Source organism: Cyprinodon tularosa, unplaced genomic scaffold, assembly GCF_016077235.1.
Source record: "Cyprinodon tularosa strain WSP-4 unplaced genomic scaffold, ASM1607723v1 ctg116, whole genome shotgun sequence".
NCBI classification, from domain to species: Eukaryota; Metazoa; Chordata; class Actinopteri; order Cyprinodontiformes; family Cyprinodontidae; genus Cyprinodon; species Cyprinodon tularosa.
Genome location: NW_024037959.1, coordinates 64,152 through 81,288, shown reverse-complemented (window position 1 = coordinate 81,288; position 17,137 = coordinate 64,152). Strand labels below are relative to the sequence as shown.

Sequence of the window (17,137 nt, the reverse complement as noted above, 5' to 3'; positions counted from 1 at the left end):
TCAAAGATGTGAATAATGCATAGAGTGGGGGGGTAAGAGAGTGATGCACTGACAAACATGCTTGTCTTTTTTTTCTGTGTCAAACTGCTGACATCACAGCACACGCTCAGCATGTAAGCCCGCCTCCCTCTGTAAGCCTGCTCTCAGCAGATACATGGCTAACTTGCAGCAGAGGTTTAATACTCCAGAAAAAGGTGCTTTAAGGAAAAAAAAAAAACTTCCTCAATGAGCTCCACCATGTTCACTCCTCAAATGTTTTGACAGAAACATACAGCTAATTGCTAGTCATTAGAGTTCCAAGCAGCGGGGATTGCTATGCCTGAAATGAGCTTCATGCTGCCACTTGAATCTGATCAGAAGATGGGCTGAAGATCAAGTTATTTCTCTCTGTGTCTCCTGCTCCTTTTTCTACATGGTTCTAACCAGCCTGTGTGGGCGTGGCTGCACTTGGTGGCTTCTGATGGATCACGTTTGAATCAAGCTCAACAAGAACACAAATAAGCACAAAAGCTCATTTGGTCTTAATAGAATGGTGATTTTGCTCCACTTTCATGCTGTGTTTTCCTTTGTTTTAGAGATACCCACCCATGTGTCGTTTAAAGCCATTTCTCCTGCAATACCCAACGTAAAGTCGATGACTTATCTCCATACATTTTTTTTATCTGGACACAGCCTTTATGTAGGATCACTAAAACTTACCTGCGGACTCGTCGTCACCAAAACTCCAGTGCGCTCTGCTGAACGAACAGTAGTTCCCTCGATTGTTCGTTGGAACATCATCCCACACCCTCAGCCAAACCTGATGAACCTGTCATGTAAGACAGCTGCTCTTATTCCTGTTCCCTTCCTGGGACACCGCAACGGCTGTTATTCAGTCCTCATCCATATCCCCATTATACTTTGTAAAAAAAAAAAACCTTTATACCTATGACAATGCCGCTTCTCAGAATGATTTCTACCTTTGGTTTAAAAACAAACAAGTTAAACTAACACCAGGTAGTTATGCAGAAAAAAGTTCCCAATAAGCATGATGTGATCTAATATATCATCTTCAAAGGTTTTACTGACATTAGACCTGAAAAATCCCAAAGGCTCAAGAGGAATCACTGAGTGTAAGATGGACCTTGGAGCTGCACAATGTCTATAAAACATGTCAATTGATACTGTTGCCCAATTTATCAAAATGATCCTGATTAACATATCTATCTGGCACCATCCATCTAAAGACATCATGACAGCAAAAATGTATCCAGCGGGGTGAATATATCAATAGCATGTAGGAGTTGCAGGTATTGCACTTGAGATCTGTATATTGTCCTATCAAAGCTTTCAAACAGTGCTACATAAATGGATATTGCAAAGACAGCTTAGACCTGATATGTTGTGCACCTCTGCAGAAGATCAAGAAACTTGAGCAACTTCAATTCTTTGTCTCTTGAATCCTTCTCAAGACTCCGGGGCCTTATTTCCAAGAGTCCCAAGGGACTAAGCAGCAGCATGAAGCTCTCAAAAGATTTCCTGGCAGACAGCTGTGCTGACTTGATAAAAACGAAAAGTTGAAACAACCTGGTCCTTTTCCAGCTTAGCCTTGGTAAAAAAAAAGCTTCTGACATTATCTCTGGGGCATGAGTGACTTGTGCACATCATCTACTACACTTTCCGGTTCTATACTTATATTTTTGCATCTTGCATCATATTTAAAATTCCAGAGAAATAGACTTTAAGCTGTAAGAAATAATCATTAAAAATATGCAAGATATATAAACGAATATTACTCTGTGCTTTATGAATCTGCATAACCTGTCATTGGTATTTTTGTTTCTTATTAAGATGCAACTGTTTGCATAGCAGTGTCCTGTTTCAGACAAATAGGACTGGAAATGCACAAAAGATGCCTCGCAAAACAAACAAACAAAAAAAAGATCCCCAGTAAAATCACATCTTTCCTCCATGATTTATGTTATGGACATTTCTTCAATTCTAGATTGAATTCAAACCAACCAGGGACAAAATGTTTTTTTAAACCCGTTAAACATCAACCGCAAACTTACCAATTTCCTGCCTTGTGCTACAAACCCCAGCTCCGTACCGCTGCAGCTTGTCTGCCACAGTTTTCAGGAAATCTTCGTTGTTTTCAGCGAAACCGAGGTAGTTGTACGAGCCCATGTTGATGACATTGTGTATTGTCTTCCCTGTAAACCTGTGAAGATTTATGTTTGACTCAGTTAGTATGTCATTGTTCTTCCAGCACACACATATGCACAAACACATGACTAACTGCCTCAAAGATTGTACAACTAAAGATTTACTGATCAGTACTAAGATATGAAACCTTAACAATGCTAGTTTAAATTTGGAGGTAGTTATTGTTCATATTTCTATATGATTATGATAGCTATATAATCAGCAGAATGAATCCATACTGTAGATACAATCTAATCTGTTATGAATGTGATTACAGTGAGTGAAATCAGAAGTAAAAAAACAACAAAAAAACAGATAAATTCCAATAATATAACTATGAGTGAATATAACTCAAGTTCATCTGTCCAGTTTAAAAATACCTAAAGTTCTTCTGTTAAAGAACTCATGCGGTTTTTCAGCTGGCCTACTTTTCTACTTAGCTACATACCGTTTTTACCAATTCATCACACTGCTCCACCAAAGTCGAGCAGGTTCTCCCATATGTGCTTCTTTCAGTCAACATGTAACCCACGCTTACCTCTTCACAGATTTAAAATATCCCTTTCCTTCCCTCTGGCTCTGCTCATTTTCATTTTTTAATAATATATTCCCTGACCCTGCTGCGCATCGCAGAGGAATATCCAATATACTATATAAGCATATTATATATAGCTGATTCTATCTTGGAGTGAATGTATTTAGAGCATTCCAAAGGAATTCTTCATAAATAAAAACACGTTGGAGGGGAAATACAAGATCAGAAACACTCACTAGTTCAACGTCAGTTGAAGAAATGTATTTATTTATTTATTTTCCATACACAGATATGCCTAGAAAGTACATCCAAAGTGATGTTGGAAAATGCAGCCAGAAACATATAAAACATAAGCTGTGGAAGGCTCCTGAAAGTACTTTCTGGCAACTGGTGCCGCAAAAAAACAACACATCTCTTAGGTTATCCACCATATGGTCTCCTCAGAACTCCAAGAACGTTGCAAGCTCAGTAAATTGTGGCATATTTGGAGAAATCTTTGTTTATCCAAAAGTGTAAATCAAATTTGTGCAAAAAAAGATCTAAGTCAGTAATGTTTTATTTCCATAAATTGCAACAAAATAATCATCACTGTAATGTGAAGCTTTTTCTATCATAACACAATTACTATAATATTCAGTGCAGGAGGTTCAGATCACGTTGTGTAACCATCGTGATAAAAAGACATCATGTTCTTTAAGGCTAGAGCCCAGTAGAGATAATTTCTGTTCCAGGGAATCTCTAATTCCTGAATGAGGTCTTAGTGTGGAGTGAGGAGAGCCTCTGAGATGGCTGGGTTACAGTACCTGAATGTCCAGTTGTAGTCATCAGACAACCTTTCCATCAAGTCGAAGACGGGTCCAGGGAGACTGCATATGGGGCGGTTCCAGTTGTCACGTACTCGCATGTATAGGTTTCGAGTGTAAAAGTTTTCAAAATCTTGGTAAAGGGGAGTGAAATCCTGGCAATGAGAAAAAATATATTTCCATAATAGTTTAACAACTGTTAGGTTATTCTTTATACATGATGTGCATTGTTATTCTGTTAGCCAGATTAGACAGATTAGAAGGCCTTCCTTCACATGGTGGATGTCAATGTGTGGAGGCCATCTAATCAGGACAGCCTTTGTGTTTTTAAAAATAAACAGGATATGGGCACATCTTGGAGCCGGACTGATAAAGGAGAGCTTTGTGTGATCCTGGGGTAAAGAGGCAAGATGCGTAAAGGTCAAGGCATGGATGGTGTGTCAGTTTCTGATACGGACAGTTAAGCATCCACCTGATGCAAGACATGGATTCATGAGTTATAAGAAGGAGGAGATGACCTTGTACGGGGCTCAATCTTTGCCGGACGCTTGCTGACGTTTTTTGAGCTGTGCCAACTCCAAGCAATTTCTCTGTCCTGTAACAACCTGACCTGGAATAAACGCTGTTACTTCTTTACGCCCGTTTTATAGTCTTTTTTTTTTTATATGGTTTTACCCAGTTTGACTTAAGAGTAGTAAATAACTTGCTCCCAGGTAAAGAACCGGTAGGGAAGTTCTGAGGCGCAGCCGCTATCAGGGGGACCTAACTTCCATATAAAACACAACCAATCAGAAAGAGGTTTTCATGAGAGCTTTCTTAATGAACTTTATTATTAAATTTGAATCGTTAATCCACTGATAAGGCATGCTTATGCATCAATATTGTAATGTTAAACCTCCTTAAAATGGTAACATCCTGACTTTTTGTGTTATTTTGCCGAGGTTACACTTGAACCCATTTAAAGAAACGGCTCACTCTATTATCAAGAGCGTATTTCATTAGGTTTGCCTAGCCCAAATAATGAAACATGGTGAAGAACAAAGTATTTTCTAATTTAACCTTCGCTGAAGAGACATAATATGAAATGTGAAGCAAAGTAACAAAGAGCTTGAATCCTCTGAGATTTAATTAGATCTTCAACACATATTCTCTTTGGTGTTCTATTCCACCCATGGCAACGATATACAGAAGAGCAGAGAAACACAAGGGAAGAAGGAAGAGGCACTGCTTAAGGAAAAATGGAAATAATTGCGGGGGGGGGGGGGGGGGGGGCAACATGTATTGATGGTGTCTGCTAGCTTGGGTGTGTAGTGTGTGTGTAATCCTACAAAATAACTACAGAGTGCTGACTGCTTGCTTTTGTTTCTATGTTGATCCTACCTTCTGTTCCTCTCTTTCCTGTGCAACATGGCATTTCTCCAGGCCCACAGCTCTGAGGAAGTCTCGGAAGTAACCAAACAGGGTGACAATTCCATAACCCAGGTACGTCATGACTGCCACATACATAGGCGGCTGTTCAAACGTGTTGTGGCTGCGCTGGCTGGATCCGATGCCATTTTTCTGTTCAAAGCAAGAATCACATGAGAGCTCTGGCAATGCAGATAGGAACACAATGGAATGTAGTAATGTTGAAACAAATGGGATTAAGTTTAATACAATACAAAAACAGAAACGTGGATCATATTTCAACTCACAGGGATGGAGTACAGAGTAATACCTCTAATTATTAGACTCATTTTGCAAGAAGCAGCATTAAGGATCTCTGTTCCAAAGATTAGGAATGTATTCTTGAATGTCATGTGAGAGATAACTTAGGTAATTTATTTAGTTTACTTAAATAAACGTAGTTTTCATATTTCCCGTCAGTAATATTTCAGGTAAGACCTCAAAGTGTTGAATGAGGTCATAAACCCAGAATAATAATGTTTACAGAAACTGCCAGAAATTTTTTTCATAGCAAGCAGTTCTTTATCTTCTGTACTCATCAGACTATAATCAGATTACTTTTACAACAATGGGAGACACACCCCTTGTCTTTTTAAAGGAATGCAGATGAATGCAGTAGGGCTTTGCTCAGAGAAATGAAGGCTGGATACTACTATTTCCACAGCTTCTCGTTGGTCTGGTTCTACAGTTGTCGGTCTCATCTAATCAATCTACAGTCTGTTGCTTTAACCCGACATATTTTTTTATAATCTCTTTAGGTATGCAGGACAAAAACTGATTGTGTTTAATCAAACATCTCTTCAAAAATCACCTACATGGGTTGACAAAGGGACTGTCACTGAGGCATGGATTGCTGCGGGGATCAAGATGTACCAAGATTTTAAAAGATTAAAGCTGCCAAAATGTTCTTTTATACTTTTTAAATGAGATGCAATAGAAAGTATCACAGCTGGCTGAAGTTTTCTTTAGCAGCATGGAGCACAGAGAACCAAAGCTGCACCTCAGACACCTGTTGCTGTGCAATGCCACACAGCTGCCTCAAGAAAGGCTGCTTGTCTATAGGTTATTTTTTTCAAAACTATTTGTGCATTGTTAGTGTGAATTTGTAGAGAGAGTTGCATTCTAAGTTTTGTATTTATAGAATAAAAAAAAAATCACAAGTACAAAATTACAATGCTATAACATGTGAAGTGAAGAATAAAATAACATCTTTCATAAACATAACATCTCAATTTTTACATTTAGCAGGTTGGAATTGAGGCAGTGTGAACTGGATCAGCTCTATCTACTACGTGCGCGCTTTCAACGAGGGGATACAAGTTCACACAGGAATAACCGACACAAGGCTACATGGCAGTAGGCCATATATGTATTTCTGGTACAGACTGACAGATCAGACAGCGCCCCTGCTGTCCGATCAAGGGTACTACTCACAAGTCACAGATCATTTTTACCAGTGTCACATTTGTGTCAAAAGTGAAAAAGAAGGCGTAACTGGTAAAGCTGAATTTGTGACTTACAGCTGCAGATTCGTGCAGTTGTATTCATTGATTTGTATTTGTTTTAAGGAAATAAATGTATAATTTTTTTTTTACTGAAGATTTTAATACACGTGTTTATTTTTGCACCATTTGTTTTAGATAAACTGTAACAAAACGGAATGGAAGACATTTTTGATGTGCAACTCACTGGACAGAATTTGTGTACTTGAACTCGAGAATTTGAAGAGGCGTACCTTTATTTTGTAATTGTGGCTGATAAAAAAATAATCTACAATTACAAAACACTAAAGTTACAATGCACAAATAGTTTTGCAACAATAGTTCTGGACCATTTGAAGCAAAACTGAGAATGTAGGAGGTTTTAGATGTGCAACTTGTAGAACAGAATTTGTGTACTTGTGCTTAAAATTTGAACAAGAGTAAAAATATTTTGTATTTTGAATTTTTTTTTTTTTAATTTTTTAAATTACAAATACAAACCTTAGAATGTAACTCTACAACTTCAAATTCGCAGTTACAATTTACAAATAATTTTGAAACAAAATAACCTTCATACTTGACTGGTGTTACGTTTCCACAAGAAGAATTCTACTTGGAAATATTTGCAGACATAGTGTGGAATCTAAAGGATGCAGAAGGCATTACTCCTTCTTAGGCAACTCTCTCTAAAACTTCATTAGAAACCAAAAAGCGCAATTTGATTATCTTACACATTTATCTTACAAACAATGTATTTTAAGTTAGTGTTAAAACTTGATAACCCACTTCCATTTAGCCTGAAGAAGGAATAATTTGCAGGCTTTATGATCACAAAATATTGTATGATATAGTTCCTGCTGTTTATATTTAATAGTAACTTGGAGTATATACTCAGGCTGAAACAATTAATCAGATTAATCGTGATTAATCATTAATTGAAATAATCGTTAACTAATTGAATAATCGATTAATCGTCAAATGTTGTGAAGAGACTGTAAAAAATGCCTTTAGCTGACAGACGTAGAGCAGTACCAACATTGTAAAAAAATAAATAAATAAATATATATATATATATATATATATATATATATATATATATATATATATATATATATATATATAAACATTTTGCATTTAAGATAAGAAAACAGAACTCCTCAGTTGGAAAACTTTGAGTCTTATCTGAGCAATGAAAAACTAAAAGATCTCTTTATACCAATGGCTTTAAAATGTGGTACTAAACTGGTTTTATTTGGTTCTTTGTTTGTTAGTGGTAGAACCAAGGTTATCAGTGGGGTTTGGTAATAGAAGCTGTTAGCAATAAAAGCTACTACTATACACTTCTAGATTTTACACTAACACAAAAGACTCATTAAAGCTAATTGTTTGGTCCAGACTGATTTAAAAATGATGCAACCGCTAACAAAAATACAAATTTTATTTTGCTTTGCCTTTTTGACCTCCTTCCTCAGGTACTTCTATGCAAAATGTCAATAAATCATATTTTGTTGTTTTTGTTATTTCATGAAATAAACGCAAAAAATCTAAAGAAGAGTCAAAACATTGTTTTAAATTCTTCCTAAGACCCCTGGAAAAGTACTAAAAATACTTATTTACTGATGTGATTAAAATATAAAGTTTGAGAATCCCTTTTAAATCATTATAAAACGAAAACATTATGGAGGCAATAAAAAAAGACACTTTCTAAATGAGTAACCTTGATTAGGTTTTGGAAAATAATATGTTCTAACTAACAATCAAAAATGCAGATAACATCTCAAAATGATTCATTTGTATGTTGAATAAAGGAAAATTGAATTTTTATTTTAGGCTCTGCATAGTTAAAACATGTTAAATATTTTCTAAATTAGCTTTTAATAAACCTAAATTTTTTCTCTGTTCAATAATATGTACACACTATTTCACATTTAAGGAATATTTTTATAAACTTATATTTTACATCTTTAAAGTGGATAGTGGTAGGATGTAAAAGAAGTACAAAAAAAAAACACTAAAATTCTCTGTATCCTGCATACGTTGTCCCAACAGCATATGCTTCGTTTTTATCTAACCTAACATAATTCAGTCACCATTGTTTGACGGATTGATTGACATTATTGATCTCACAGAGCAGAAATTTACTTTTTACATCGGCGCTTTAGTCAAAAAGAAGAAGAAGGTGCCAAAACGAAGAAAAGGTGCAACAGTGCGTCCACATACATACATACACACATATATATATATATATATATATATATATATATACACAGGTGCTGGTCATAAAATTAGAATATCATGAAAAAGTAGATTGATTTCAGTAATTCCATTTAAAAAGTGAAACTTGTATATTATATTCATACATTACATACAAACTCATATATTTCAGATGTTTATTTTGTTTAATTTTGATGATTACAAATGACAACAAATGAAAATCTCAAATTCATCATATCAGAAAATTAGAATATTGTGAAAAGGTTCAAAATTGATGGCCCCTGGTGCCACACTCTAATCAGCTAATTAACTCAAACCACCTGCAAAAGCCTTTAAATGGTCTTTCAGTCTAGTTCTATAGGCTACACAATCATGGGGAAGACTGCTGACTTGACAGTTGTCCAAAAGACGACCATCGACACCTTGCACAAGGAGGGCAAGACACAAAAGGTCATCGCTAAAGAGGCTGGCTGTTCACAGAGCTCAGTGTCCAAGCACATTAATAGAGAGGCGAAGGGAAGGAAAAGATGTGGTCGAAAAAAGTGTACAAGCAAGAGAGATAACCGCACCCTGGAGAGGATTGTGAAACAAAACCCCTTCAAAAATGTGGGGGAGATTCACAAAGAGTGGACTGCAGCTGGAGTGAGTGCTTCAAGAACCACCACACACAGACGTATGAAAGACATGGGTTTCTGCTGTCGCATTCCTTGTGTCAAGCCACTCTTGAACCACAGACAGCGTCAGAAGCGTCTTGCCTGGGCTAAAGAGAAACAGGACTGGACTGCTGGTGAGTGGTCCAAAGTCATGTTCTCTGATGAAAGTAAATTTTGCATTTCCTTTGGAAATCAAGGTCCCAGAGTCTGGAGGAAAAGAAGAGAGGCACTTCATCCACGTTGCTTGAAGTCCAGTGTAAAGTTTCCACAGTCAGTGATGGTTTGGGGTGCCATGTCATCTGCTGGTTTTGGTCCATTGTGTTTTCTGAGGTCCAGGGTCAACGCAGCCACATACCAGGAAGTTTTAGAGCACTTCATGCTTCCTGCAGCTGACCAACTTTTTGGAGATGCAGATTTCATTTTCCAACAGGACTTGGCACCTGCACACAGTGCCAAAGCTACCAGTACCTGGTTGAAGGACCATGGTATCCCTGTTCTTAATTGGCCAGCAAACTCTCCTGACCTTAACCCCATAGAAAATCTATGGGGTATTGTGAAGAAGAAGATGCAATACACCAGACCCAACAATTCAGAAGAGCTAAAAGCCACTATTAGAGCAACCTGGGCTATCATAACACCTGAGCAGTGCCACAGACTGATCGACTCCATGCCACGCCGCATTGCTGCAGTAATACAGGCCAAAGGAGGCCCAACTAAATACTGAGTGCTGTACATGCTCATACTTTTCATGTTCATACTTTTCAGTTGGCCAACATTTCTATAAATCCTTTGTTTTTATTGGTCTTCAGTAATATTCTAATTTTCTGATATGATGAATTTGAGATTTTCATTTGTTGTCATTTGTAATCATCAAAATTAAACAAAATAAACATCTGAAATATATGAGTTTGTATGTAATGTATGAATATAATATACAAGTTTCACTTTTTAAATGGAATTACTGAAATCAATCAACTTTTTCATGATATTCTAATTTTATGACCAGCACCTGTATATATATACATACAGGGTTATTGCAAAGGGTATTTACATGAGCATTCAAATATAGACCACAGCTAATGTTTTCTATGATTTTATACATGAAAACAAAATCTAACCAAATTTAAATTCCTGCACACAAGTCTTTTTTTACTTCTTAAGTAGCTTGTTTTAGATTAATATTGACTAAAATGGTTTTAGCTACAGAGGTTTCGTCTGTCAGCATCCCGAAAACTTCAATCATGTCTGGCAGTTTCTACATCCAAGAAATAACAGTATAATCAAAGCTGATTTTCTTTTCTAAAAGGTAAGAGTAACGTGGTCTCGCTTGTTGGTACACTGCTGCTAAAATTGTGTGTATGATGTGGGAATAATTCTCTGTTGCGCATGTGCATGCATTCGTATTAAAACAATGTATACTGATCTGACAGAGTATGTTTTTCTGACAGAACAATGGGTGTGTGTTTTTCTTTTTTTTTTAACAAAAACATTTCCAGTGTTTAATCAAGGCTGGCACTAAAGCCCAATTTAAGTTTCAAATAAGGAACCAGAAAGCCAAATAAAACCATATGGAAGTAGCATCTCATCTAGTAAATATTTGCTCCTATTCCCATTGTATTCTTGATATGTGTAGAGAAAATAGATATTTTAACAACACTAACTGTAATGTTTATTCCTGGAACACGTACCTCCATATACAACCATATCAAAATTTATGAAGCACTGGTATAAACAGTATGTGGTGTTTGTGAACGCTTCACAATCCCAACCAACTAATATCTAATAGGTATTCAGAGCTCCTTTTCAAGCAGTGGTTGAGAACCAGAGGCATAGCCAGACATCTTTTATAAGGGTGGCCAGGCAATAACCAACGTACACTGAAGGGTGGCCGAAAGTGGATAGGCACCGGAACCTCACGGTCTACACTGTTCCAACAGGAAATTAACAAGCAAAACATCCCTATTTTCTAAATAAAGACTAACTATACTTCCCTACAGCCTTTGCTAACAAATAGACACATATATTTAAACATCCGTAATTTCTATATAAAAGGTTAAGTGGATAGAACTCAGTTTTGAGTTCTCGGGCGTAAATCAGTCATCATTGTCATTACTTACCTACTTGTATCAATAAACATTTTGCATAAAATTAATATTTACAAGCACTAATATCTACATAAATTGATTATTTTATAATTTTTTTATTTAAATTGTTATTTATCTTTGATTTTACTGAAGACTCCTAGATGACTTGAGAGACACATTTTTCTCTTTACCCCATATAACACAAAATGTAGGTCTGAAAAGAGTATCAATTCTCTACTTATCATCTTTGATGTTAGTATATTGATGTTTATAATTAACCACAAAAAAAAAAATAATGTTTTGAATATTCCACTATCTGTATTAGAGGAAACAAAATGGTAGCGGTGGCCACAAGGATGGCCAATGATTGGCTAAGGGATGCCATGGCCACCCCTGGCCCCCTATTTAGCTCTGCCTCTGTTGAGAACAAAGGTAAAAATAACGTAGTGGAATAAACAGAAAACGGTGGCTGTAAAGGGCAGTTCCATGTGTAATGACCTACTTAAAATGCCTGACAGGTGATCTAAAATAAGCGATTAAGATAAGGGATAGTGAGCTCATGCTAATAACAGCTCTTATATAGATGACCTCTGCTTCTATCTTAAATTGGCAGGGCAAAGTTTAAGGTAACTGAAGAATTTTCCTTTCACTGACCCGACTAGGAGTAGGTCCTGACAGGAAGCGCTCAGTGTCAGCTCTGAATAAAACAACTAACAGGTACATTTGTACATTTTGGAAATGCTGCTTCTTCCCTTCATCATGTTGAACAAGTTACAGGCTTATTACGATCAATAATTATATCTCTCTTAAGTCTGAACAAAACAATGAAAAATTTTCAGGGCTTTAGCTACATTTAGAGGAAGCAGCCATTAATATAGAAAGTTAAGAAAGGCCTTTAACACCCTTTTTGATGAAGTAGAACTGTACTCTCTGTTAAAATGACTGTAAGGCAAAGAAACAGTGAAGCAGAAATGAGGAATCACTCCAGGGTGGAGTCTTTAGTTTTTACACTGCTGATACAAATATGAAACATGCAGCTATATAGGTTATATAGGTTAAACATGCAGCTATATAGGCTATATATATAGGTTAATTATATGTAGTATAATTAACAATGCACAGAAACAGTAAAAAAACGGTGTGGTTACATAAAGGTCACACAGATCCTAATTATGTATGCAACATACACAAACTTTATACAATCTATTAGAAGTCAGTTATTTAAGTTGTTAATATAAAGTTTTACTTGTGTTTCAGAAGGAGGCCTTAAATTAAGTCAGTAAAAACTAAATGTAGTCTTATTACTTCCCAAAGGTGAGCTCAGGTAAGACGTTCATTCAAAACAGCAGGCAGCCAACTAACCCGGACACCATCAGGTGCTTAACACCGCGCCGCACCTAGAAGCAGGCGGACCTGCTGCAAGGAGAGCAAGTTAACCATAATAACCTAGTTTAGTCTTCGAGGCGACAACAGGCTCACCTCTCTGCTGTTTGAACAGCCGCTTTTCCTCAGGTCGTCATATTTTAGTCCGTTTTTGCTGGAGGGGGGTTTTAGCTCCGCGTCAGAAGTTCTTGCCATGTCTCTGTTAGAAACGCGCTCCGCTCAATGACAACCAGCGTGATGGTTACTAAACTACCAAAGGTGACTTCCTCGTTCTGATGTTTCGGTTCAGCCTCTTTTTTTTTTTTCTTTTTTTCTTTTTAGTAAAGTTTTGTTGTTGTTGTAAACGCATCTAAAGAGATTCCAGTCTTGACTGATCCAAGTGTTTTCTCTTTCATTACAGTAAAACTGGAACATCTAGTTATTTAAAAGTAAACACCCCTGACACCTTAATGCATTATTTTGTTTTACATCATAGCAAGACGCTGGAAACATTCTGTTTTTACTGTAATTAAGTAGTCTAAGTATATATATATATATATATATATATATATATATATATATATATATATATATATATATATATATATATATATATATATATATATATATATGTATATATATGTATAGGGTATTTACATGGGTATTTATATAGATTGGTACATATAGCACTACAAACCACAGCTAATGTTTTCTATGATTTTATACATGAAAACAAAATCTAACCATATTTAAATTCCTGCTCACATGTTTTTTTTTTTTTTTTTACTACTTAAGTAGCTTATTTTAGATTAATATTGCCCAATCTGATTTTAGCTACAGAGGTTTCTTCTGTCAGCATCCCGGAAACGTAAATCATGTCTGGCAGTAAAAAAAAAAAAAATAAAAAAATAAAAAAAAATATATATATATATATATATATATATATCTATATATATATATATATATATATATATATATATATATATATATATATATATATATATATATATACACTATATTGCCAAAAGTATTTGCTCACCCATCCAAATTATTGGAATCAGGTGTTCCAATCACTTCCATGGCCACAGGTGTATAAATTCAAGCACCTAGGCATGCAGACTGTTTTTACAAACATTTGTGAAAGAATGGGTCGCTCTCAGGAGCTCAGTGAATTCCAGCGTGGAACTGTGATAGGATGCCACCTGTGCAACAAATCCAGTCGTGAAATTTCCTCGCTCCTAAATATTCCACAGTCAACTGTCAGCTGTATTATAAGAAAATGGAAGTGTTTGGGAACGACAGCAACTCAGCCACGAAGAGGTAGGCCACGTAAACTGACGGAGCGGGGTCAGCGGATGCTGACGCGCATAGTGCGAAGAGGTCGCCAACTTTCTGCAGAGTCAATCACTACAGACCTCCAAACTTCATGTGGCCTTCAGATTAGCTCAAGAACAGTGCGCAGAGAGCTTCATGGAATGGGTTTCCATGGTCGAGCAGCTGCATCCAAGCCATACATCACCAAGTGCAATGCAAAGCGTCGGATGCGGTGGTGTAAAGCACGCCGCCACTGGACTCTAGAGCAGTGGAGACGCGTTCTCTGGAGTGACGAATCGCGCTTCTCCATCTGGCAATCTGATGGACGGGTCTGGGTTTGGCGGTTGCCAGGAGAACGGTACTTGTCTGACTGCATTGTGCCAAGTGTAAAGTTTGGTGGAGGGGGGATTATGGTGTGAGGTTGTTTTTCAGGAGCTGGGCTTGGCCCCTTAGTTCCAGTGAAAGGAACTCTGAATGCTTCAGCATACCAAGACATTTTGGACAATTCCATGCTCCCAACTTTGTGGGAACAGTTTGGAGCTGGCCCCTTCCTCTTCCAACATGACTGTGCACCAGTGCACAAAGCAAGGTCCATAAAGACATGGATGACAGAGTCTGGTGTGGATGAACTTGACTGGCCTGCACAGAGTCCTGACCTCAACCCGATAGAACACCTTTGGGATGAATTAGAGCGGAGACTGAGAGCCAGGCCTTCTCGTCCAACATCAGTGTGCGACCTCACAAATGCGCTTCTGGAAGAATGGTCAAAAATTCCCATAAACACACTCCTAAACCTTGTGGACAGCCTTCCCAGAAGAGTTGAAGCTGTTCTAGCTGCAAAGGGTGGACCGACGTCATATTGAACCCTATGGATTAGGAACGGGATGTCACTTAAGCTCATATGTGAGTCAAGGCAGGTGAGCAAATACTTTTGGCAATATAGTGTATATATATATATATATATATATATATATATATATATAAAACTTGTACTATCTCTTCATATGCATTCCCTTTTGTCTTTTAAGACATATTTATACCCCATTTTGTCAGTAACTTACACAATGTCTGCAGAAAAAGTAGCATGATTTTTTTTATAGTAAAGCCAGAAAAGTTCTGCAAAGCACAGGCAAACTTAGCCTCGTGAGACCATCCTGATCTCGCGAGCTTTCAAGGTTTCACTCGCAGATCAGTCTGGAGACTCTCCGTTAAAGAAAATTTGGAGCCGTTCACCAAACGAACGTCCAATCAGCATTGGCTTTGAGGCGGGTTGAGGTGTGACGCAACGAGAAGCGCGACAGTTCAGTCTAAAGAACCAGGCGGCTTCAGCCAATGAAACTAGCGTTAGCATGGCTATCGAGCAAGTTTTATCGGAATTACAGAGTAGTTCTTCACTAAAAGAAGAGCAAAACGCTGCTCTGGAGGCTTTTCTCAAAGAAAAAGATGTTTTTGCTCTTCTCCCGACTGGTTTCGGCAAGAGTAGCCTAGCTTGTGGTTGTGTTTTCGTTGTTGTTCTGTTAGTACGTCATATGCTTCGTTGATCTGATTGGTTTATTTGGCCTGTCTATCACCACCATAGGCCAATCAGCTAACCAGTATTTTCGCCCCTTCCCAAAATTACTTCAACGGAAAGTTTCCAGATGGATATGCGGAGCAAATCCATCTGGCGGAGTCAGGTTAATGCAAACTACTCTGTTTCCATAATTACTTACATTTCAATAAAGTTAGTAGATCTAAAATAGTCATATTTGCATATTAGAAACCATACTTCTTTAAAATGTAAGATTTTCAGCATAGTTACGTTAGCAGGGTTTTATATTTGTAAAACTTGAATTTATGATTTAAAGGAAATGGCAAGTTTACTCTGTAATAGTGCAAAACATTATCTCCATTGTTTTATTAGTGTTAGCATAGTTATAAATTAATACAAGTTTAATGTGTTAATTAGTTAAACACATCTGAGTGAGTAATAAATATATGCATGCTTTTAAGCTCAGCCAATTAATATCAGCCTCTTCTCCCAGATTCATTCAAATCTGTATAGAAACCCCATTAGTGGTGGGGAGTTTCATAAAAGGATTTGGGGTCTTAGAGCCTTTGAAAGACATTGGATCAGTATTTCATGGGTTGTTACTTCCTGTTTCATGCTTTGGTTTGGTCTGTAAATATAACAGCCTAGTTACCAAGTGTTTTGCTCAACTTATAACAGACGGATGGTTAATATTGACACTAGAGGCAAAAAGTTCTATCCGACAATCAACATTTAATCTGATTTAAGCTCCACAACTCAGAGCATAATGTAGAGTTTACACATGGATCTGATCAGGCAGATGCTTCTAAGGGCTGGTACTCACCCATACTGTACTGAAAAGCCTTCAGAACACCAACTGTTGGTGTGTCAAAGTCCAGATCAGCATAATGACAACACTTAAATTGACTGTAAATGTTTTTGCTGAGCGAAATGTCCCTGTTTTACAGCTGAAATCCACTGTTGCTATTGGTGATTGCAGCAGGGAGGCCTTTTAGTGAATCATATACCTATGTGTCATAAATCAGACCTGCTGTTTACTGTTATAAAGTAAATAAAAAAATGGCCATCTAAAGTCTCTTCTGTTTGCTAGGTGATAGTCCACCTGCTCTTTGAATATTTTCCTTTTTAGGTCATGAGAAAGAGAATCATTGTTTGGAAAATCTATGCTTCTCACTGCTCTGTGGGTTTCAAAAGTAAACTGAAACATTCAGAAGCCTTAAAAAGTTGGTGTTGCTTTTTTTAGTGCTTTTCAGCTGTCTTGTTTTTGAAGAGCAGGTCTGATTTTTAGAAGCAGATGGAGGAGATGATATTGTTTAGAGGAACTTGTTGTTTGGAATGCAGCTGCATGTCTGAACATCATGCTGCCTGATAGGGAATGTTCTGATTGCAGTATCTGCCACACACACTCTGCTAGCTTCCCTTTTTGGGCCCCTCTTTTTGGGTCTCTGTCTGATATATTTTTTCTCCATGTAATTTAAACTCTAATCGTTTATTATTGAAGTTAGAGAAGCTCCTTGAGTAACAATTACT

At 37.0% G+C, this 17,137-nt stretch overlaps 1 protein-coding gene across 1 annotated transcript in view; it reads right to left on the bottom strand.

The window, feature by feature from the left end:
- sptlc3 (serine palmitoyltransferase, long chain base subunit 3) overlaps positions 1–13,054 on the bottom strand; it is a 35,273-nt gene extending 22,219 nt beyond the window's left edge. The window contains exons 1-4 of the mRNA XM_038306651.1: positions 12,880–13,054; positions 4,903–5,082; positions 3,523–3,677; positions 2,052–2,200 (exon numbers count right to left, since the gene is read on the bottom strand). Of these exons, the coding sequence (XP_038162579.1) occupies positions 2,052–2,200; positions 3,523–3,677; positions 4,903–5,082; positions 12,880–12,978 (583 nt within the window). The 5' untranslated portion in view covers positions 12,979–13,054. The remainder of the gene's footprint in view (positions 1–2,051; positions 2,201–3,522; positions 3,678–4,902; positions 5,083–12,879) is intronic.
- Between the last annotated feature and the right edge of the window lie 4,083 nt (positions 13,055–17,137).